The sequence below is a fragment of the Typopeltis vanoorti genome, chromosome 23 (genome assembly GCF_054136105.1).
Source record: "Typopeltis vanoorti isolate ZY-2024b chromosome 23, IOZ_Tvanoo_1.0, whole genome shotgun sequence".
NCBI classification, from domain to species: Eukaryota; Metazoa; Arthropoda; class Arachnida; order Uropygi; family Thelyphonidae; genus Typopeltis; species Typopeltis vanoorti.
In genome coordinates this window covers 30,918,142-30,944,027 of record NC_143571.1, presented here as the reverse complement: position 1 = coordinate 30,944,027, position 25,886 = coordinate 30,918,142, and the positions used below count along the sequence as shown (strand labels likewise).

The following is a 25,886-nucleotide window of genomic DNA, read 5'->3' as shown; positions in this document are numbered from 1 at the left end:
CTTTTTTTGTTTTTTTATCTTTATTTTTTGATTTTTATTGTTTCTAAAGAATGTTTTTACACTGCAACGACAACGTAATCATTTGTGTTTCTTTTCATGAAGAGTGGTAGAGTGGAGTTAATTAAAGAGTAGACGCATGCAGAGAGAGAGAGAGGGAGAGAGAGAGAGAGAGAGAGAGAGAGAGAGTGAATAGACTCTTGGACATGTTGCCCATACAGACAGTACCAATCTCTTCAGTGCCCCCCATCCCTCTCTCTCCCGCATTCTACATAACGCCAACGTCAAGGTATGGTGTGGCAGCAGAAGTAGAGTGCGTAAAAGACCGGAAAGCACTTTTACTATTACATTTGATCTCCTCTCCTGCGCAAATCGGTGACTGGTCTGTGGAATTGTTTTACACCCATGCCTTCGAATAGAGGAATTTCCTTCACTGCATGTAGGAGCACAGAGGAAGGGTAAATGACAAAAAATCTGTTTCATTAGACGATGAAAGTCATCTACCACCTGACATTAACATTTAGAGAGAATTAAAAGGATTCTTTTAATTCAATAATGCTTTCAACTATTAGCCCTTCAAGTGGTAATTCTGTGCACAAATTCATGTGAGTTTCCTCTTCCCATAGAGACTCGAGTAGATTAAGATCCACTCTGGATGTAAGTACATACGCTTTGATTCCCTTTCTCGTATTTATAATACTGCATAAATATAATAATAGCTAAAAATTACGCGGGAGGGGAGGAGATAGCTAAGCATGGTAGCATTAAGGATCGTTCGTCCTATGTCCATTGCATCACCTCTACCAGAACCATTCTCAGGTAAATATTTTCACTCTGCTCCATAAGTTTGAATGAACTGAACAGTATATTCTTTTGTTCTCCCTACGATCGTAAAATCTCTTCTTTGAAAAATTCATTACCACTCACAGCAAAACAAGGCACTTTACATTGTCTCAAAACACAATTCCCAACTTCCCTCTTTTCTTTACTGAAGCTGGTTGTCTTTACACTATTATAATTACACTAATGTTTTTCCACCGAAAAGCTGCCAATTAACAAAACAAGTGTAATAAAAGGAAAAACAATTAAGAATAGAAGCAGGTGTTCATTTTTTCAGAAGGAAAAGAAATATATATGCGCGCTAGAAATGAATCCACACATTATTATGAATGGATGTTTTCATAAAGAAAAGGCGTTGGATGAATGACAGGATATCAATCTGAGAGGAATATTGGATGACTGGAAGTGTGGAGAGAGGGAGGGGATGGGGTGGAGAAAGAGAGAGAGAGAGAGTGAAAAACCAAATTTTAGTAAATAAATCAGAATGCATTGGAAATCTTACTGAATAAAAGAGTTGAAAACAAGTTCTGATTATTCATAAGGTTTTTAAAGAAAATAGTATACGATACATAAAGCGGTAATGTGCCTAATTAAAAAATAATAAAGTTAAATTAACGGAATTATAAAAGAAAGTAAATTTAGAGTACATCTACAAAAGTGTTAGAGGAGAGGAGAGTGCAAAATTATTGAAACGATTCAAGTTGTATGCGATTTTAAACAAAATGAATTTAATTAAATTGAGTGATGGTAGGGAAAGAAAGAATTAAATGAGCGAAAGAAATAAAAAGTTTATAATGAGGAGAAATAAACAGATTATTTCTTCAAATACATTCGTCACAGGAGAAAGATCGAATTGTGGGATCGAATCCCGCCATTCACATGAATGTTTGTGATTGTCTTTTAAGTGGAAAATGAATTTCATTGCCCAGTGTGAGTCCACTTGCGTGCTTATTTGAGGAATGAAGCGGCTTGAGAAAGTTCCATGTTTAATCCCAAGAGTAGAGTTTCTGGATAATGTAAAAATAAATTAAAATATAAAAATTAAAAATTAAGAAAAACAGAAAATATCTTTAGCTCACCTACCGTACTAATGTAAGTTTACAACACATAATGGGTGAGAGGCACATAAACAAATTGATAAAAATTAGCTTTCACAGATGGTGATAAGTCTGTTTCAAATGAAAAGGAAAACTCACGTTAAAAATATATTTCCTTAAAATAGTTCGCATTAAAAATTTGAAACCAACTCCTCGGATGTGGAAAAATATAAATTTATGCATTTTGGGATAACAGATTACGAGCTGGATACCACAGTGATGGAACTATTCTCCAGGAGAAAATGATGGAGTTAGGGACTTGGAGATGTCCATAAATGGAGAGCTGAAGTAAATTGAGCAATAATGTGGTTGATAAGCTTATGCGGATCAAAATTTTTGGAAGGAAAGTGGTGAACGAGTGGAGTGCGTTGACAGATTCAGCTGTGAGTACTTCGTCTGTAAATGAGTTCAGGAAGAGGTATGATAGATAAATCTATGGCAGCTTGATTATTCCGAGATGGATATTCGGACTCCACGAATAATAATAATAATCTTGGATGAGAGATGAGATGTAATTTCTCAGTTTTCATCCCCGAAGCTTATTTGTAAGCTTATCTGAGGATGACACCAGTTAGTCATTATTTATTGGTTTGTTTGCTGTATTGGGAAGTTACGAATTCAAACCTATGTTTAATAGGTTTGATTTCCATTGCAGCGTTGATTGAGAAATTCGCGCACGCCATGCACACTCACATATACACACACACACATAAGATAGCTTGGAATGTCTTGATGCGTCGCTGAACTGGAAGCCTGAACGAATATATTGTGTTTCATTAAGTTTGTATGATATTTGGGTGCGTGTTTCTTGTTCATAGTATGTCCTTAAAGCTCTTTTCAGGCTATTGTAGTTTGTAAGATTTCTGTATGTATTCAAAAGGTAATTTGTTTATCATATCTGGGATGTAGAAGTTTCGTGTGGCCTTTCCGTAGTGATTATTGTATTTATATTTATATGTGATATAATTAGTTGTCTGAGGTCTTGTTATGCGATATGTGTTTCTGACTGTCCTGTAGTTCGCATCGAAATAATGTTTTAGCAAAGCTGCATAGTGACATAAAAAACGTTTTGCTGTCAGTATTTTGTGTTCTGACATTACAGTATATATATATAAAGTCTTTATTGTCTCTTTGTTCCCAAAAGATCAGTTTTATCATTTTGTACTGTAACGACATTAACACATTCATTGCCAATCACGCGATATCGCGCGATGCGAGTTCTCACCAAGCGGCCGATCACGCGTTATCCCGTGGACGTCGCTAACTAAATAAAAAAGTAAAAAAAAAATTGGCCACCACAAGAAATTCCAATTTTCAGCTTGGCAATGAAAGTGTTAATCTATTTAATTTGTAGGGTGCACAAAAAGCATATGTTGTTATAGCGTATCATAGTGCTTTGTATATATTAGTGTTTTTAGGCGTGTGGGAACAATGTCTTTTAACCTGTAGAGTTTGCCAGTTATTGTTCGGAGTTTGTTGTGTAGATGGTTTATGTGGCTATTTCAGCTCATATCTGCATCGAAGTAATTTCCATGGTATCGTATTGTTTCAGCCTGAGTGATTGTAGTGGTTTTACTGTTCTGTGTTTTTTATGTTGGATGGTTATATATGGTTATATATTTGTTATGAACTGGTCGAGTCAGTGGATTTCTGAATATCATTAATTTTGTCTTTTCTGAGTATAGGTGTATGGAGTTTTTGGTGAGCCAGTTCTATGAGCAGATTTATGTCATGTTGCATATTTTTTTGGGCTATGCTTGCGTTATTATGGATGGATATTATAGCTGTATCGTCTAGGTATCAGATCTTACCTTGAGAGGTAGCTGATTAATACCGTACGTATAAATGTTGAATAGATTTGGGGAGAGTGCAGCTCCCTGTGGCACTCCACAGGTTATTGGTAGTTCTCTACTTCGGTTTGACCCGCTACGTGTGATATGCTTTCTATTTTGAAGGTAGTTTATATATAAACCACCTGTGCAGAGGCCCATCTATTCCAACATGCCTCAGCTTTTCTAACAAGGTTTGATGTGTGAGTGTATCAAATGCTTTAGTTAGATCAATAAAGACTACCATGGCAATTTTGTTGTTGTCTAAGGAGGTATTAATTACGTCTGTAAAGTCTTACAAGAGAGATGTTGTTCCCTAATTTTTCAGAAAACCGCTCCATGATTTGATTGATAATTGGTAATGTTGCTATGAGTCTGTAATTGCTGATTAAATTTCTTTTTCCATGTTTGTATATGGGTGTGATTATGGCGGTCTTTAGCATACTTAGTATCTGTCCTGTTTTAAATATTTTATTTTTTAATTTTAGTAGGATAAGGCCTAAGCTAGCTGCATGTTGCTTGATATCCTTACGTCTTATACCAATTCCTGGGCCTTTGTTTGGTTTGATTTGATGTATTACAGAGAGAAGTTCTGCTTCTTTTATGGTTGGGAACCATAATGTCTGTTTTGATTGTGGTCCAAGTGGAGGATCACGTTTTGTGACTGGGGGGAATATTTCTGTGCTGTTCTTGGATGGCGTCTGCAAAGTATTGGTTAAAGTCATTTGCTAGTTGCTGGATAGGTTTTGCGTCTTTCATGAAGCTGTGTTTTATGGTTTCAGAGGCGGTGGTGTTGTGAGCACAATCTAGCATATCGTTGATCAGATGCCAGGTTTGTTTCATGTTGTTTTGTGCAAAGGTTAATTTGTCTCTGTAGTAGTTTCTGTGTATATTTCTAGGATTAAGTTTTGTGTTATCCAAGGATTTGGGTTTGTTCTTGAATGAATTCTGACTTTCTTTGCAGTTTTCTCACATATTTCCTCCAGTGTGAGTTTATAAGATATTAATGTTGTTGTATAAGATATCTGCTGAATCTGATGCCATGTGTTCCCAGTCGGTTTTTCTTATTTCGTAGTTGACTATTTCTTCGTCTATTATTGTTTTGTGTTGTTTTTCATCTATGGGGCATTCCATGGATATTGTCTTAGTGTCCAGGTTTAGAGCTGTGAAGTAATGATCTCTACTTTGCACTTTATGACTGATGCAGTGTAACTGTTTGGTGGTGCTCTGGTGTTTATATGATCTAGGCAGGAAGTAGTGATAGTATTTCCAAATGTTTTTTCTCTAGTACATGATGTTATTGTTGGTATTAGGTTATACATGGATAGAGTATCTAGGTATTGTACAGTGTTGTTCTGGTTTTCGTTTGCAATATTTATGTTTAAGTTTGCCGATAATCATTAGGTATTCGGTTGAGCATATTTCTTGGCGTGAAAGCCAGCAATTGAGTTCGTGCAAGAATTTTATCATGTTTAGGTTTGGTGGCCTGTAAATAGCATTTAGTATTATGGGATGCTGTCTATTGGTGGTATTAGTGATTTCGAGGGAAAGGATTTCAGCATGCTCAAACTGATAGGCCGTTTCTTTTGCTATTAATTTTTGTTTAATAAATATTAATATTCCACCTCCTCTTTTTGTTTGGCGGCATGATCTATGTTGTCGGAAGCCTGGAATTTGGAAAGCAGTCGCTTCGTCATTAGTTATGGATACTTCTGTTAGGACCAATAGATCAATAACACCGGTGTAATTCCTCAGATGAGCCTGTAACAATAACCAATGTTTTCGGATGCTTCTGATGTTAATATGCAAGATTGAGAGTCCTCTCGCTTGTATACTGTGTGTTGTTTCCATGTATCACGCGAGTCAAACGTACAATTGCTGATGTATTCTGGTGTAATTACATCTATCTGATGGTTCACATTCATTTTTGTTGTGTTGAGGTCTTCTTTTTGAACTAATTCGGAGTCTTTTGTTTTACTCTGCCAGTCTTCCGAGCTTTTTATTTTCGGTTTTTGCTTTTCTTACTTGGTACAACCGATTCTGATTGAATTGTGTTAAATACTCAGATAGAAAGATTGGTGTATTGTCTTGCGATGCGTTTAAATCCATGACAACTTGTTTTTTCAGGCTGTTGGCTTTTCTGAGATTGTCTCTTGTGGACTTGCTTGTCTGACGAACTATGGCTGGTGCCGGTCATGGCAAGCCTTGTTTTTTGTTCTTCCTGGGAATTCGATTTATGGTCTGAATATAATTATGCCGTAGGGGGATGTCAATTGTATAGCCTAACTTTAAAACTACATCTCCGAGATTTTCTGTGGATTCAGTTTCTGGAAGACCGTTTATGACAAGATCTTTATGTTTTTGTTAATTTAAAAGTTTGTATTGTAGTTTTAGGGAATTAAGTTCTTTACGGAGTTCGGATGTGTCTTTCATCAATTTGTGTTGCCTGTCAGTTAGTATGTTAATGCTTATTTTAATGTATTTTACCGTTTGTAAGACTTCTTCGACTGTTGAATTATTATATTTAACTTACTCTTCATATTCTCTATTTTTTTTTTTTTTGTTATTTGTTTATTCTGTTTATCAAAGAGTTCTTGGACAAGATCAACTAAGCTGTCTTTTATATTCTCTAAACCTTTTTCTAGTAATAAATTTACGGAATTCAAATTAGAAGACTCACCGGTATTTTAATAATAATAATAATAATAATAATAATAATAATAATAATAATAATAATAATAATAATAATAATAAATGTGGTATCAATCAGCACTACACAGCAAACACTTCTGAGAGAAATTTCTTAATATACTTTCATAGTTATTTACATTCCAGATAGATATAGATATATCTTCAACAAGTAAGAAAGAACTATGTAAAACTAGAAATGATTCTGTAATAAGTTGTAGGATTTTACAACATTTCAGTAATATCATAATAAGCATAACTTATTTGATTTCAGAAGACAATTCGATAATATTTTTATTAAATGACATCTTCAACTCATGAAAGATTGTAAATTTATAATACATTATTGCCGATGTAAGCTACTAATTTTTCTATTTTTAGTAATTTTATATATTTATTTTTTCATAATCGGAAACACTGAGTAAGTAGGAAGACGAAATAATCTCCGACTTAATGAAATTCACAAGCATTCCATGTGCACGGCAGCATTCTAATCTGAATCCCTGTGGGTTGGAGACTGGATACGTTAACCACCCAGCCATTTTGCGGATGAAACACAAAATTTAACCAAAGAAAAGCCCTGAGACATGCTAATTCAAATTCAGTTGAAACTCCCTGACTCAGGTTCTTCGCGTCTAAGACAGGAATCGAATCCAGGCCTTTCAACCAAAAGGGTTTATCGAAACCAACTGCTCTACGAACACTCGATATCAAAACCCAACTGAACCCAATTGACTCTAATTCAGTAATAATTTATAGGATTTCAGACTGTTCCAATATTCTCAGCTTTGAGGGGGACGAACTGCGGGCTCTTGGTATTTGGAAACTGGGAGCACTTGGGTTGTGAAACCTCAATGTGAATTCTGCCATGTTATAGATGGGATATCGGGGAGCCTGATGTGTGATGCGTAAATCTGTAAAGCCAGTTCCATTGCAGATTTACGCATCACACATCAGGCTCCCCGATAAACAATATGCTATTGTTTAATTTAAGTCTTAGTTCTGATAGAGTTGCAACAGATACCCATGATGATCTGTTAATTAATTAAACTTTGGCAAATAGAGATGGATATGAGTTTGGTGACATGGATAGGAAGAGATTAGTCAGTCATATGTCGTAAAGTAGTTTTACGATGGAGTATATCGAAGATTAAGGTGTTAATGAATTGCTTCAAGAGTATGTACTTAATCCATTTTTGCTTAATCTCACTATTGATAATCATCATCAACAACAACCATGGATCCAATGCCATCTTGATATGATTCTTCCATTGCATTCTATTTTGTGCAAGATGACTCGGTTTGTGTATAGTTTCCGCACCATTTGACAATGTCATCTCCCCAATCTCTGTTTGGTCTTCCTTTTTTTGTTCTTTCCTTCAACCATCCCAAACAGCAGCATTTTTATTTTCCTCTCATCGTCCGTTCTACATATATGGCCAAAGAGACGTAGTTTCCTTTTGATTATTTTCTGGATCAGGTTTTCTTTTGGTTGTATTCGTCTGTAGATTTCCTCATTCACTTCCTGGATCTAGCTTATTCTCAAGATCTTTCTATAGCACTTCCTCTCAAATGCCCTCCTTTCGGATTCTCTCAAGAGTACCCAGGCCTCACATCCATAGCGCATGCTGCTGAAGATACAGGTTTCTACAATGCGCAGTTTAGTTTGCATCTTTATAGCTCGGTTCTTCCTTATTTTGTCCATGGCTTTTAAAATAGTTGTTGCTCTGGCTATTCTAATTTTTATCTCTTTTTTGGGATCCAACTGATGCGTCACGAGGCATCCAAGATATATGAAGTGTTCCACATCTTCCAGTTGAAATCTAATTAAATTACCTTCACTATTGATAATATTGAAGGTAATTTAATTAGTGATGTTGTTTGCTAAGTTGGAGGGAAGGGGAGGGAGAAAGAGTAAATAAAACAAACATATAAATACTTCAGGGTAACCTGAATAAGCTGATACTGTAGAGGAAGGATAGTGGTTTTTCTATTTGAGAGGAAATTTAGAGATGTGCTTTGGATTGAAAATGTTTCAATTAAGAGGAAATTGAAATTTAGAGGCCATACTTCAAAATCAGGAAACAGCACAGATGAGCTCTTCGATGCTTAAACACACGCTGGCTAGTAACGACAAAGAACACTTTATGATCTTTAGAAGGATTTAATACATTCGCCCCTGGACGATTACTTGGGAATGTGGAAATTGTTCAGAAGATTCAGAAGCATGTTACGAGGCTAGTTTGAGGCTGTCAATGCTTCGGATGACGCCATTAAAGTTTTGTAGGTTACAAAAATTGGTTGATAAACGGAAGAGAGAAGATACTATGGAAACATATAAGCTGTTAAAAGGGTTTTATAGAAATGGATGCAGGATAAATGTTTCAAATATATGGCATGAGAGAAAGAATAAAAGAGCTCATGAATGAAAGTTGAGTAAAAATGTAATATACTTAGTAGGGATGTAAAGTTGGATAGTTTGCTATGAGGGTAGTGAATCATTTTAACTAAAGGGTGTGATAGATATTGTATTAATAATGATAGTTTAAGCCTTTCTCGGTGAGTTTTTAGCGCATTGCTCTATATATATATATATATATATATATATATATATATATATATATATATATATATATATATATATATATATATATATATATATATATATATATATAATAGGTATGTTGTGAATAATGGTTAGTATGGAACTTCTTTGTTGAGTATTCGACCCAATCGAAATATCCGGTTATTACTATTATTATTATTATTATTATTATTACTACTACTACTACTACTACTACTACTAATAATAATAATAATAATAATAATAATAATAATAATGTGATGTCGTTTACTATAATTAAATGAAAAAGAAAATTGCAATTGGTACTAAAAATTTAGTAATGATGCACATCTGTAGAAGATTGTAGTGTAGATATGATAGAATAAATTTTAACACGCTCATTGTTTAAAACTTAGTCGATGTCTTCAGATTCCATTTCACGTAAGAAATAAACTTAGTTTTTTTTAATTGATATTGATTGAAAATTCGTTTTTTTAGAAACGTGTAATATGCATAGTTTAATGAGCTCGTGTGATTGGATAAATAAAACTGTATATTTAATGGTAGAAGATTTTACGCGAACTTACTCAAAATAACCTATTTTTGAATGATTTTCAAAAATGATTCAAAAAATAACATTTCGCATCATTTTCTTCAATTAACTGAGTAAGCCAAGAAGACTGGAAAAGGTATTGACATTTTAACTGTGATTTAACTGCTTTTAAGGAGAGGACAATTAAGTGCATCAATACGATAAAGGTTATCAATCATCCTGCTATGTAATAATAAAAACTGGGAACTTTAACTACGTTTTGAGGAAATATTTCCAAAATACCAATGTTCCAAATGACGTGATCTGGGAGATAAGCAATTGTTCAGATGAAAAATAATGCCTGAACCAAACGAGACAACTCGTTTTATGGATGCCGAGGAAATTAGTGATGTAATATGTTCATGCCAAGAGAATATTTTCCAGTTTGAGAACTAGTAAGATCGAGATTGAAGAAAATTTGAGATTGAGGATGCTTTGCGAGAAATAACATAAGAATCACACTTGGAAAGATTAAAGTGTTTATTAGTTGACTGTAGACATTTTGGAAACGTTTTATTAGTTTTAGGTGCATAAATAGTTCAAAATAAGTCGGAGAACCTCAAAATCTCAATTCAAATCCCACCAAGACGGTGATATTGATTAATGTATATATGTGGCTGCTATGTTCATCATTCGATGCGATATCCTCAACCCTGTTTATTGGAAGCCAAAAGCGAGTTTAAAATGATGCAGTCTTTAATTAATCAGCTTACCTAACTTTCAGAGTACAAATGGTAATATTGCACTGTAGGTTTAATACATATCTTGGATGGGAGTGACGAAAAGTTTAGCTTTGCATGCATTATTTATTAGTTTTAGGTGCCATCCATCCATCCAATACTTGCCTATCCAATACAGATTGAATTCTCACATTGGGGGGGGGGGGGATATGTACAATTAATGCAACAGGTTTACCATTTCTTTGCTGTATTCCCGAAGGCGAGAATTTTACGTCTGTAGATAGGTGTGTTTTGGGGACAGGTTTTCCTGTTTCAAGTATCGAAAATATTCAAGTTTCGAGGGAAAAAACTTCCAGAGTCATACGAGACGAGCTAATTCACCTTTAACTGAAAAGTCCTGATAAAAGTTCCTCGCGTCATAAATGGCGTTCGAACACAGGTCTTTCCAAATAAAGACTCCTATCGAAATTAACGGAGGTATGGAGGCTCGCCATTGGAATAAAACTTTTGATTTTGTAACCAAGGCTAGTAAACTAAGCTTCAAGGCGGTTACTTAAAGTGGATTCCTAATTGTTTATTGTTTGTGCGGTATTTAAGAGATTAAATGAAAAGGTCCGATTCAGTTTTTTGTTCAGTTGAAGTTGTTCCCTTTACAGACTTGCATGTTTTCTCAAAATCCCAATTTTTTTTAGAATAAGTTTAATTTAAATTTAACACTGCATTACAAGTGTAATACACACACGTAGTATGATGTTGCATTGCTTCAACTCGAGATATTCGTGAATTCTTCTACCAGCTGTGCGTGCGTGCGTGCGTGCGTGTGTGTGTGTGTGTGTGTGTGTGTGTGTGTGTGTGTGTGTGTGTGTGTGTGTGTGTGTGTGTGTGTGTGTGTGTGTGTGTGTGTGTGTGTGTGTGTGTGTGTGTGTGTGTGTGTGTAACAGATAATTTAACTGCTAATCCAACATAGTATGTATAAGCATTTCAATAAAGTACAGTGCTAAGAACGCATGAAACTCGTATGTAGGTGTATTTAAGGAAATTTTAAGAATACTTTAAGTTTCTTAGAAATATTGTTGATATCATATAAAATCATAAGCAGCCTCTCCCATTAGAAAAAGGTTATTCAATCTTCCAAAAATACTTGTAGTTTAGGTCACAAAAAAATTATTTTTTCGTACATTAAACTTCTGATTACACAAGGAGATAGTGAGAGGTTCAAAGAGAATACCTCAACTTGTCATCGAGTGGCGCGATAATTTAAGAGACGCGCATGGAAGGCGTTTATCGTCTGCTGAATCTCTCTCTCTCTCTCTGTCTAAACACGTCATCACTGAACCATATATAAAGGGAACCCTCTTTCTCTGGAGTGTGTGCAAAAGCTTAGTGCAAGCTGGGTTAGCAATCACGGTTCTTCTCCCCATCATTTGACCTACCTTGACTAAAAACCAACATCGTAAGTGTTTCATATACTGTTCATTATGTTTAAATGCCTTGTTTAAAATTATTCCGTAGAAAGTAGTATGGTTTAAACGTAATTTTTTAAGAATTTTTCAGATATCGTAATTTCTACTTTAGTTGTTTTTAATAGCGTTCATCTCGCGTAGAAAACATTAAAATTTATACCGATATGATAGTCGTATATGTGTCAAACTTAAAAATTAATCGTTTATATTTGAAAAAAAAAACCAAAAAAAAACACGTAAAGTGTTGGTCTAATTTAAATGCAAATATACAAATAACCTAGAAAGTATTCACCATTCCCTCTGGTTATATTATTTGCATAATTTGCATCTTCATATTTAGTAAAAACGTTTATTGAATGTAAATCATAAAAATTAATAGTTTATATTTTCAAAAACAAGTTAGTGGAAACGAAGCGTTGGAAATACTCACTGAGTCGTCTGCCTTAAATAGTTTACAAAGCCAATGTCTTTCACATATTTTTTAACTTTAAATTCCGTTAAATATGCATTTCTGAATAATTTCTGAAGAACTAAGACCTTACATTTAGTATTGCAAAAATTTCGCGTTTTGAGTTTAAATTCGAACAGGAAAAAAAATTATGAAACATTCTGAAAGTTGTATTTTTACCATGCATTAATTTCTATTTAGTTGTCTATTTGTCGTTAATTTGGCCACAACGCATAAATTCTTGTCAACAGCACCATCTTTCGAGTCTTCTAAAATTTACAGATATTATTATGCAAAATAAATAACAAAAGTTTATTATCCTGCAAAAAGGCTTTATTATTTACACAAATAGATAATATTCTCTGCCCTTAAAATGCTCAGTTTCATAAGGAATGCATTAAGGTGATACTTTGTCGTTTTGTAAAATGCAATCATATAAAATCGAGCATATTAGATTATATTAAAACATAATTGTATTAATTATATATATTGACTATATTAATGGTTTATTAAAGACTTTATTTTCAGCAGATGGAAAGATGGTTAAATCTGATGAGCCTTAACTTTAGCTATTAGAATTCTTGAACTATCAGCATACCTCAAGAGTATGCTAAGGGACATGAGGTTTCTTACTTTCAAAAAGAACGAAATTTTATCGCCAGCTATAGAAATAAAAATTTTGTTTTCAGTTAAAAAAAATTATCATTCCTTCTTGGTTTACTGGCGTAAATAAATTCTTTCTCACTCCATATTTCCAAGTTATAGAGCGAGTTAATATGAAATGTTTTGCGCACATAAAAGTTAGGCTTTCGATGAATTTCTTATGAAGGTTACATACTCAAAGAGTTCGTGCTGACAGCTGAATAGAAAATTAAGATAATTTAAGAGCGCTCTCTCTCTCTCTCTCTCTCTCTCTCTCTCTCTCTCTCTCTCTCCAGATGAATTTGCATAATTTGTTGCATTGTATATACTTAAATATTATCATTATGACTATATCCAATATTTTACTCAAATTGCATATATAATAGACATGTAGCTTGTTTAAATGACTATAAAAATCATAAACTACCTCAAAAAAAAAAAAAAAAACTTAATGGTTCTAAAACTACAACTTATGTTACTTTTTTTGCACAAAATTCAAAACTAATTAATATCAATATAAAAGCAACCTTTGAAAAATAAAATAAAGTAAAAATAAATCTTCAATATGTCCGTTTCAAATATAAACAGTACGACAACTTGAAAATAATTGCGTTTTAGCAGATTCCATTCTGTAGTTTTGTTTTTAAAGTCAGCACGCATGCGCTGCCATTTAGAATTTATAATACCCAAAATATAATCAGTTGAGTATTTCGCGTAAAAAAAAAAAAGCATAATGAGTTTAGCTATCAATATTTTGCTATTTTATTGTTTTATTTAATATATTTTAAATATATTACTAATTTTCTTATAGTTGCTTATAGTTACTAATTTGCTTGAGAACACATGCAATTTACAGACAAAAAATACTAGTGGTGGTGGAGGTGGGCAGTAGAAGATGTTGATGTAGATGGTAATAGTAGAAGTTCGGTGTTGGGGGATGGAGTGATGGAGATGGAGAGTTGTAGAGTAGGTATCCTCCCTCGATGACTCTCGGATTCCTTAGAGATGTCACTAAATAATAATAATAATAATAATAATAATAATTTTAATTTATATATCAGTATATGCTTTCATTTATATACGCTGAACGACATTGTAATTTTTTGCTTCTTTTTTCATTTCCGATAGATGAGGTCAACCTTTCTCATTTGGGTATGTGTTTATTCTACATTATTCCTGGTTGCCTTAGCATTACCTCATGAACACCGTATCCGGGAAACAGGTCGTATCAGGCTTTGCGGCAGACATCTTGCAGAAGCTGTTATCTTTTTTTGTAACCACTCATACCCCAAACTATTTAAAAGAAGTATTGAAAATGATAATTCAGATAAAGGTAATTTTGTTTATGTATTGTGGTTCTATGATGCGAAACATGTAAAAAGAAATTCTATTTCAAAATATTTACATAACTTCAAAACTATGATTGAAGTAAACCAGTACCTACTAAACGTTCTTAGATTTTTAGAAGTCACCTTAAATATGGCATTTCTTTCGAGGGTTCAATCTTTTTTATCTTGGTCCTATTGGTTTTATATGTTCTCTATCTAATCTTTTAAAAAAGCAATTGAATTTTGATTTCAGATGCTTTTTCCAAAGAATTTACCAACATATTTCTTGCAGTAGTTCAATATTTTAATAATGCAGGAATGAGGACCCCAAATTGTGTGTTTGAGAACCCTGCTTAAGAGATAATCTGTATATGAAGCTGATAACATGAATGGATGAGACAACATAGACTTCTCTCCATAATGTCACTTCGCTCCATCTTCCATTAATCCACCACGGTCAGTTTTATATCTTAGGAAATATTTAAAATCCAAAACGCGTGGATTTTGGATTAGTGTAATAATCAATAAGATGACAATCGGAAGAAAAATGAATTTTAGTAAGAGTAGCACCTGTTGCAAATTAGTGAGTGCGAGAGAAAGAAATAATTCGTCCATCCTTTTTTTTAGGATGATCGAATATTTATCGAAAGAGTTTGTCCTTTTACTGCTAGAAATTAAGAATCAATGATTAAGCAGTGATGTGTCGTAAAAATAAGGAGCCTTAGTAATATGTTGTCTCCTTTCAAATATTGAAGGAGGTAATATGGAAAATTACCTCCTTCTTATGGAAAACTGCCGTCTTCCATAAGAAGACGGCAATTTTTCCTTCCAAAAACTCGGAATTTTCATCCTGCAAAAAGCAAACCGCCCAGAAGAAGAGATGCAATTAACAAAATTTATAGTCGTAGTTTCCTCATCTCATTTCAAAACAACCACATAGTTGAGGAACTTCTACTTTTTTAAGGTTAATAACTAATTTAGGGCTGCTGTTGTAGCCTTGTGAAAAATACGTTTCCATCAAGGGCGGTAGGATGTCCAATGAAAATACAGTTTCGACTTTAGTCGCTGACGAGAGAAACTTTTCATAAACCTATCTTCGGCTGGTTCCCGAGTTAGTCGAACTTTGGCACGTATGCAAGTTGGGTTTTTACCAGGTTTGCAAAATCGATTTCAGAATTTGCACAATGGAGACAAGAATACGAGTGTTAGGATTTACGTCAACGTGATGGCCACAGTCTTCTGCTTTCTTTCTCTCTCTCTCTCTCTGCTCTCCTGATAATTCATGATTATTTTGAGAGAGTGGACTCGCTGTCATGAAGGCTCCAAGGATATGACCTAGTGGAAGTGTTTTAAAAAAGTTAGTTAACGCTAAAAGAGCTCCACGTGTTCCTTTAGGGAAATAAATGAAATGAATTGAAAGACGATTTACGTATTTATTTATTTATTTTTAATTATGAAGTATTAGCTCTGTTATTTATTTAATCACGCCTGTATTTATTTCGTAGGAGATGTGATTGCATGTGTGTGTATTCTAATTCGATTTTCTTAGATCGAGAGAGCTAAAGAGAAAAAAACCGCTAGCACCATGACAAGTGATGTGGGTTTTCATTCATAACATGAAGTCAGTTAGCTGATCAAGAATTGCCAGCATGCAAAATGATTGATTGACTTATTTCTCTTAAAAAGCACCTGAACATAACAAGACTAAGTGTAGGAACAACATCAAGTGTGGTATATAGTTGAATGTTCAGTATGAACAAATAAATCACACTTCGATTATCTCTTCAGCAAACAGATTTGAGATATGGTGTAAATACGTACTTAAGTGTGGAAAAATACTGAATGTAAGATGAATTTTAAGTTATGATTATTATCTATAAGTATTATCTTACGTTTTTGAAATAAATTTAAATAAAAAAGCGCCATTCATTTCATAATTAAGCCTAATTAGAATCAGTTTAGAATAAATTGCATTTAGCATTTTAATATAAACTCAGATACACTTTTATCTCATATATACATATACACCTTTCTAAAAACTCGAGAACTTCAAGAATTGAAGAATATTTTTTTATCTTGAAGGTCCATTATAGTGAGCTTGGAACCGAATGAACTGAATTTGAAGCCCATACATACTATTCTTGAATCTCAGAAACGAAGTTCATTTCTTCAAGAATAGCCGATTGTCCGAGAATTAATAGATACGCTCCTCTTGAGCTTCTAGTCTCAAGAACAGTGTATGCATATTATTATTACGTAATACCTCCAGGGAGTTCAAAGACTCATCGAAAGAGGGCATTTACTCTACAACTCTCCGTCTCCACCAACCGCAACTACCTTCATCATCCACACCAACGCCATCTACTGCTAACCACTACCACTAGTATTTTCACAGACAATCACAAACATCCATTCCAACGGTGCGATTCGAACCCGCAGCCTTTTGGCTGGAAAGCAGATATGCTAACCACTCGGCCAACATAATATAATATAATATAATATAATATAATATAATATAATATAATAGGAATAAGAATATAGATAACACTACCTATTAGCTACCTGCATTTTCGTCCTTATGGCATAATGACAAAAGCACATGAAGATTCTACTAGACCGAAGACTGGTTTAAAAGACAGCATTACGATATCTTCCTAAATAAATTAAAGGAAGTAATTGTGACATTCACTTGGTGAGGACTTTGGGTGGTGGAAATAAATCTTTCCAAAGCATCAATAAATAATTTGTGTGAACAATGCTGAATATTTTAAAAGATGATTGAATAAACAGAAAAATTATTACTGGAATGTTGAGACAAAGTCATTTCTGTATAAGCTCAAAAGACACGTTGTGTTGTCTGGAAATTAATATATGAAGTTTCTCTTATGATTCATATACTGTAAGTTGTTCTTGTTAAAAGCAAGTCTAACTCACATGAAGTAGACGCCAAAGCTATTAATGAATCTTCTGCTAATGAAATAACGTCTTATTTTTTGGTACATAATCCATTTAATTAAAAAGGATTCATCGTTATCAATGTTCATTCTTTTAAATGCTCTCTTTACCGTTTTTCTATTTCTTCTTATTTGTGTCGTTATTAATGACATTTATTACTACTACTACCTAATTCACTTTTCCTCTTTCATGCTATTTGTAACATTTTACGATTTTAATATTATTACTTTTATCTCCCTCTCTCATCTTTTGCCATGCACGGTCTTCAGTTATAAATTAAAATCAGTTTACTTAACCTTAACTAGGATTTCTTTACTTTACATAGTCGGAAATTTCGCTGCAAAAATAATCTTTATTTTTCAAGTGATGAACCCATTAATATTATGTAATGATGCTTCGAAAGAGATAATTGCTCCTTATTTTCAATAATGTGTTTCAGAGACGTAGTTTCATAAGATATTGAAATTAGATACAAATCATTTCAAGTAACAATGGTTTATTTTCAGTTTTCCCTCATATAATTATGTTTTCTTCTTATCTATATAAAGAATTGAATTGAAATATAATTCATGTTTTCGTATTGATATAAATTTATAAATTTTAAACAAATTTATTATTATTACATTATTCAGTAATATTTACTCTTTTAAATTAAACTATTTAAATAAAATTATTTTAAAAGTGGTAAATTTGATACAATCAACATTAATTATTAATATTATTATCAACGAAAGTTGTACAGATAATATTGCAAATAGAACAATGCGAAATATTTTTTGAAGGTTTTTTTTACTATAGCTGGCGAAACCGCTGCTTTGGTAATTTCAACAAATATTCTGCATTTTAAAAAAAAATTAAATATACGTGAACTGTTCATAAGACTAATTTTACTGTGGCGAAACCACTCATCACGATCTTAATTTCTGTGGAATAAGGAAATATTTCTGTCTGTATAACAAAAGAGGTTGATAGATGGCGTATACGGGCTGATGTGCCAGAGTGTCACGTGACTAAACGCAAGTGCTCATCGGCGCGCCTACGAGGTACGACCAGTCTTCGAAATGGAAGCGTCCTTGGAACAGCGTTATGCGATTAAATTTTGTGTGCGTTTGCAAAAATCGGCATCGGACACTTTTAACATGATACGCGAAGCTTTCCACGGTGAAGCAATGTCGAGGGCAAGTGTTTTTCGCTGGCATAAAACTTTTAAGGAAGGAAGGCAAAATGTGGAAGATCTTGAACGTCAGGGAATACATTCAACGTCCATCACAGAGACAATGATTAACACAGCAGCGATTATCATCAAGCACGTCAAAAGGAAACGTTCATTGCTGAAGAACGGCTTCTTATTGCACCACGATAATGCAAGGCCACATATTGCTAGTTGTGTAGTGGACGTTTTGCAGAAGAACAACACAGATATCCTACCACACCCTCCATACAGTCCTGATCTCGCACCGTGCGATTTCTGGCTGTTTCCTCAGCTAGAAACCACTAAGAGGCCGCCATTTCGAAAGCAACAAAGCATGTGTAAAAGCTGAGGAGGCGGTTTTGAAAGAATCCTCAAAAAACGGACTCACACATGTGTTTAAGAAGTGGATGCAAAGTTGAGACAAATGTATCGCGTCTCACGGTAGTTACTTCGAAAAAGACCATGTAAACGATGACGATTAAAAGTAATCTGTTTTCTGTATAAATATAGTCTTATTACTTATTGAACAGCGTACGTAAATAAGAGCACAAATGGCATGACCTGTTCATGTTCATTAGGATTAAAAAACTTTCCTGAATAATTCGGAATGACTGATGATTTTTATTTATTTATTTATTTATAGGATCGAGGGGAAGAACAACTCTCAAAGTTCGTTCAAAGAGCAAAACCATGTTCAAGAAAGATTATCCTGTCTATTTATCACCGAGAGGAATCGTGGACGAATGTTGTATAAACAGCTGCACCTACAATGATCTGGTGTCATACTGTGGGGTACCCGACAGTTCGAAACGACACACAGAAGATAACAATGTCTAAAAGAAGCGACCAACAATGAAGTGCTGAGTCCTCACCGCAAACATCTTCGATGGTGCCTCTCGGTGATCTCTCTTCGGCTTCTGTAATGTCATCATTGTGTTGTACTTCGTCCAAAGTCGTGTTGTGACAATTGCTGTATGCAGTGTGAAGAGAAATAAGCAGAACGAGTTCTCTGCTCTCTCTATGTAGTGTATTCCCTCTGCTCTTTTTAAATTTAGTTGCTAATATTTCTCTCTCTCTCTCTCTCTCTCTCTCTCTCTCTCTCTCTCTCTCTCTCTCTCTCTTCAACTAAATCTATAGCGCATAATATTTTACTTTCTGAATGTGAATTTCTCAAACTTGAATTCCATTTAATTGTAAATTATTATTCTTGCACTATATACAAGAAAGAAAGTAATATTCAATAAATAAATATACTTATATGATTAATATATAGTCATGTATTAATAGTGACCCCTTAAAATGTGAACCATAGGATTTTTAAATGAATCCCTGACTAGCTACTATATATGGAGCATGAATATTGATTCCGGTGTAGCTTTCCCATTTGACTATGTGTGATCACCCAATCACGCACAATCAAAGGATTGTAAACAATTTTCTGATAGGCAATTTCAGAAAACCGAGTTTAATTACAGCAAGGCGTTGTCCAAGGCCAAAATCCAGTCAAGGTAAGCAGACTAGATCTCGTGAGGGTCACATGGAACATTAAAAACATGTTTGCAGTAGGGATATTAAGTTCTGAGATAAGAAGATGATATGAAAGGAATCCTACAAATTAAATCAATGTATTTTAATTACTAGAACTAATTTTTTATGGTATTACTATGGTTACATTAAACGACGTTAAATTCACTGTGTGTGATTTTTCCATGAGTGTGTTTCGTTTTTCTTGTAATAGTTCTGCTTAATCCGAGCAGTTTCCTCATTAGTTAGCAGCCTCTCTCCCATGCGGAATGAAGAATTCATAGAAAGAGATCACTAGCAGGTTATTTATATTATGAATGAAATAACAGTGTGGGCAGACTTAGCAAGATTCATTTTTTAATTTTGGCATTGAAATATTTATGATACTCTGTTCCTACACCTATTTTTAACGTACGTGGTCAAACGATGAGACAATCTGGGAGCGCTGATCTGGAGATCAAACGTAAAACTTTTTCGACCACTGTAAACTTTTATTAAAACAAGGTGATGGTCTTGCACCAGGCGATAAAATCATCATAATTTTCAGAATTTCTCTATTCTCTATCTTAGAGTACTAAATATAGTAAATAGAATTCTTGGTATGCTCTAAGAACAGATCGAGTCTCCTTCCCCATATTGCTAGTAAATGTATGAACGAACTCTTAAGAAAATATTTGTCTCTCCCAAGCCTATCAAAGACCATGAGATAAAGCAACACAGAAGTAATGCGTTGCGATCTTCATATGTTTGATTACAGAATACTGTAACCGACCGTTGAGAAATATTTCGGCGAAGGGTACTCTCCTCTCCTGACAAGGGTACGCTCAAGAACAGGCTTAAAGACAAATACTGTTTGAAGAACCCTTATAAAAGATGTGGCATACTCCAAATGAATTTTATGACCCCCCCCCCCTTGAGGGTAGGAGGTGGGCCATCTGATGTCTGTTCGGTGACTTGTTCGGGGAGGGATAGGAATAGGAAGAGAGTGTGTCGTTTGTTGCCCTCGGGTAACTCTTCTCTGCACACCCGGTCGTGTGTGTGTGTGTGTGTGTACAGAGAGGAGAATTATCGGTCGGATGAGAGAGGTACGTGTTCGTTGTCCCCTGAGTGTTACCACCGTTATGTGTGGGAGTGGGGATGTTTTTTTTGTATCACGAAGCCTCGGGGGGGGGGATCTTGTGTCACTAGCGGGTGCGTCTATTTTTATAGAAGTTTTTCGGAAGGTGTTCTCGTGGTTTTTTTTTTTTTTCTTGCAGAAATAGTTCTTAGTGCTTGATTTCTTGAAGAGTGAATGATTTTAAGGTGGAGTCACCTGCAAACCAATGCTTCGCAACCTTCCAAAAAATATTTTAATATCTTGGGTCATATTAGCTTAAAATCTAATACGGTCCAAGATATTAAATGATTTACGGAAGGCCGAAAAGTGTTTAGAGATTGATTCACCCTTAACTCGTGTTGCCATGGAATTGCACTACTTCAGGGGTGCACAACTTAAATCCAGTCATGGGCCAAATGAAGTAATGTTAAACTTACGCGGGTCGCATTTTTTAAACTTGCTTTTTTATGGAGAAATAATATATATAAAGTTCAATAGATATGTTTAATGAAAATAGCATTATAATGCATTTTTTTTTTCGAAACAACAATTTTTCGGATATCCCCCGGTAAATTGGGAGTTACTGTTGTCAATGTCTCTTAAAGATGCATCCGTGAGATTTGTACGTAGTGGTGACTTGTTTAATTTCATGAGAAACAATGTTTGTTCCAGTACGTATGCAATGTTCAATGGGACTTAAGTATAATATGCCGACAAGAGTACCCGCGTACAGATCATAAAATAATGTATCGTTTTCATGTGGGCGTCGCTGATGCAAAGTTGAGAAACTGACTAATTAAAATTTAGCATTGGTTTAACGCATGCGCTATAGTTGATGTCTGCTAAGGTGCAGGGAATGTATACAAACCTCTTAAATCATTTAATATTATACAAATATTTTTACTTCTATTTATTCAATTTACGCCGAGGTCCGCATGAAATCATTGAACGGCCGCATTCGACAAACGAGCACCTGCACTACCTCTTGAATCAGCTCGCTCCCATCAGGAGAATAGAAACAAAAGTTTCACAAAACAATACGTGCCCTTACTAAATGCAAAAACTAAATGCAAAAGACAAAAACGTAACAAAATTAATATGAAACATGAATTTGACTAATATTTCTACTATATATATATATATATATATATACAGTATATATAAGCAATAAAAACAAAAATAGACATAAGGAAATATTTTATTTAATGCGACCAGTGTGCTTCCTATAAAACAAAAAGGATCTACTTGTGTTCACAGGAACAAACAAATTTTTCCTCACTGCCCTTAATCTTACAACAGACTGCAATGAAACTGTTCCTGTAGTGGAAATATTTGAAGGATTAAAAGGAAGCACGGACATTCTGATGATTATCCCAACTGATGCGTTTATAATGCTAAAATACAAGAGGTTTAGACTACTTAGAGAGGAACATTTCTTTTGGAGAAGAAAATTGTTCGGGGTGACTTTTATAAGAGGTGACTTTTAAGCGAAGAGAGTGTTTAAGTCGTAGATAAAATCGTTCATCTTCTGCAGTGGGATTTGAACACACGCTCTGTTGGTTACAGATCGTCATACATTAGGCCACCTAGACCGTCGACAAATGCAAAAATACCAACCTTGTGGTGGAAAGAATTAACACTCAGCGCAGTTGGAGCAGTTCACTATGGTTACTGTAGGAGTATTTCTGACCCAATTAAATGTCGGTGAATCATTTACGTTTGTGCTGCAAACGATGAAGTACTTGAAATGGTAGTGCTGAAATGATTTTGTTAGAATTTTTTTGTTTTTTCATCTTTATTTTTTGATTTTTATTGTTTCTAAAGAATGTTTTTACACCGCAACGACAACGTAATCATTTGTGTTTCTTTTCATGGATAGTGCTAGAGTGGAGTTAATTAAAGAGTAGACGCATGCAGAGAGAGAGAGAGAGAGAGAGAGAGAGAGAGAGAGAGAGAGAGAGAGAGAGAGTGGATAGACTCTTAGACATGTTGCCCATACAGACAGTACCAATCTCTTCAGTGCCCCCCCTCCCTCTCTCCCCACACTCTAAACAACGCTAACTTCAAGGTATGGTGTGGCAGCATACGAAGAGCATAAAACTTTGGAAAGCACTTTTACTATTACATTTGATCTCCTCTCCTGCGCAAATCGGTAACTGGTCTGTGGAATTGTTTTACACCAATGCCTTCGAATAGAGGAATTTCCTTCACTGCATGCAGGAGGATAGAGGAAGAGTATAAGTCAAAAATCACTGTTTCATTACACGATGAAAGTCATCTACCACCTGACAATAACAATCAGAGAGAATTAAAAGTCGACAATTATTGATGTAACTGTTATCCAACTTGCTCGTTTAAATATGTCATGAAAACGCAGTAATAAGCGAAATGTTTTTAATATTCTCAACAACTGTAAACATTAAGTCCTTGTTTATTAAATCCATAGATGATAATTTAATATGCAAAGAAGCTTTTACAGGAAACATTAAAATGTACGCTTAATTTTTTTTTTTCCAATGAAGAATCCACAGCACTGTGTGCCGATTTAACCAGTAGGAAATCTTTAAAATACTTTCGTCTTCTTCGCATCATTATACTGGTGCAAACAAAACAGAAATATTATCTGGTACTCACGAAGGGGTTTAAACATTTAATTTCTTTAGTTATTTATTAATGATGAATTATTATTATTTTTTTTTTTGATATAATGAAATGCCGAGCGTGAAGATTTTTTATTAGTTATAGAAAAAGTTTTATTTTAAACCCTTTCGTGACTTATGGGCCACCCTGTTACATTACACTTTATTCACGCCTCCCTATCTCAAACTCTTGCTTTAGCAGAAGAATTTCGTTGCTGGTACAAGACCACAACCCTGCTTATTGGATCCCTTGAGTTGGCTTGAAAACGTTTCATGCTTGGACTCCACAGCAGGTTTTCCGATTGTATAATCCATGGCCACATGGTACAAACGTACTGTCGATTTTCTCGGATGGGATTAAATAATAACTATCTATTTGCGCTATCCCGACACAATATATTTTGATTTCATATAAAGATTTAAAATGAAAACTATGCGGAACATGATCTGCAACTTCATATTTATCCCAAGTGGCAAACAGACAGAGTTGTGGGCAGTAGTATATTGCTCTGATCAATCAGGTAGTCATATAAAAGGATACCTTCTTAGTTGAAGGAAATACACCGTATGGGTAGTGGTTGATTTTCGTATTCTAGTCATGATAGTAAGTAACATGTATGATTTCTAGAAGAGAATGAGAATAGAACCTTTCTCTTTACATACGTGGTTAATAGCCTTAACTGTTGTCCCAATAACCACTTCAAGGACTAATAGTTGAAAGGATTGTTTGTCAATAATGCTTTCTACTATTACCCTTCAAGTGGTAATTCTGTGCACAAATTCATGTGAGTTTCCTCTTCCATAGAAGATCCACTCTGGATGTAAGCACATACGCTTTGATTCCCTTTCTCGTATTTATAATATAATACTGCATAAATATAATAACAGCTAAATTACGGGGGGGGGGGGAGATAGCTAAGCATGGGAGCATTAAGGATCGTTCGTTCTGTGCCCATTGGATCACCTCCACCACAGTCATTCTCAGGTAAATATTTTCGCTCTGCTCCATAAGTTTGAATGAACTCAACAGTATATTATTTTATTCTCCCTACGATTTTAAAATCTCTTCTTTGAAAAAACCAGAACCACTCACAGCAAAACAAGGCACTTTACATTGTCTCAAAACACAGTTCCCAACTTCCTTCTTTTCTTTACTGAAGCTTTACACTATTATAATTACACTAATGTTTTTCCACCGAAAAGCTGGCAATTAACAAAACAAGTGTAATAAAATGAAAAACAATTAAGAACAGAAGCAGGTGTTCATTTTTTCAGAAGGAAAAGAAATATATATGCGCGCTAGAAATGAATCCACACATTATTATGAATGGATGTCTTCATAAAGAAAAGGCGTTGGATGAATGACAGGATATCAATCTGAGAGGAATATTGGATGACTGGAAGTGTGGAGAGAGAGGAAAAACGAAATTTTATTAAATAAATATAAAAATAAAATCAGAATGCATTGGAAATCTTACTGAATAAAAGAGTTGAAAACAAGTTCTGATTATTCATAAGTTAAAGAAAATAGTATACGATACATAAAGCGGTAATGTGCCTACTTAAAAAAAAATAAAGTTAAATTAACGGAATTATAAAAGAAAGTAAATTTACTGTACATCTAAAAAGTGTTAGAGGAGAGGAGAGTGCAAAATTATTGAAACGATTCAAGTTGTATGCGATTTTAAACAAAATGAATTTAATGAAATTGAGTGATGGTAGGAAAAGAAAGAATTGAATGAACGAAAGAAATAAAAACTTTATAATGAGGAGAAATAAACAGATTATTTCTTCAAATACATCCGTCACAGGAGAAAGGATCGAATTGTAGGTTCGAATCCCGCTATTGGAATGGATATTTGTGATTTGTGATTGTCCTAAGGCGGAAGATGAATTTCATTACCAGTGTGAGTCCACTTGCGTGCTTATTTAAGGAATGAAGCGGCTTGAAAAAGTTCATGTTTAATTCCTAGAGTAGGGTTTCTGGATAATGTAAAAATAAATTAAAATATAAAAAATATATAATTAATGGTGTATTAATGGTGATAAGTCTGTTTCAAATGAAAAGAAAGACTCAGGTTATAAAATATTTCCTTAAAATAGTTCGCATTAAAATTTGAAACGAACTCCTCGAATGTGGAAAAATATAAATTTATGCAATTTGGGATAACAGATTACGAGCTGGGTACCACAGTGATGGAACAATCTCCAGGAGAAAATGATGAAACTGGAGACTTGGGGGATGTCAGTAAAGGGAGAGCTGAAGTAAAGTGAGCAAGACTGTGGTTAACAAGAGTATGCGGATCAGAATCT

At 34.3% G+C, this 25,886-nt stretch overlaps 1 protein-coding gene across 1 annotated transcript; it reads left to right on the top strand.

Annotated features, from left to right (window-relative positions):
* The first annotated feature begins 11,654 nt into the window (after nucleotides 1-11,654).
* LOC150093733 (insulin-like) lies at nucleotides 11,655-19,580 on the top strand. The gene is made up of 3 exons (XM_090413032.1): nucleotides 11,655-11,739; nucleotides 13,968-14,172; nucleotides 18,958-19,580. Exons 2-3 carry the CDS (start codon nucleotides 13,968-13,970, stop codon nucleotides 19,149-19,151), a joined length of 399 nt encoding a protein of 132 aa, XP_090269158.1. The 5' UTR covers nucleotides 11,655-11,739; the 3' UTR covers nucleotides 19,152-19,580.
* Nucleotides 19,581-25,886: the final 6,306 nt, after the last annotated feature.

What these genes read in the sequence shown, in the direction of transcription:
- LOC150093733 (XM_090413032.1), top strand. Translation starts at nt 13,968, where the DNA reads ATGAGGTCAACCTTTCTCATTTGGGTATGTGTTTATTCTACATTATTC. An exon ending in AAATGATAATTCAGATAAAG is followed by an intron (nt 14,173 to 18,957) that starts GTAATTTTGTTT and finishes ATTTATTTATAG; the next exon opens with GATCGAGGGGAAGAACAACT.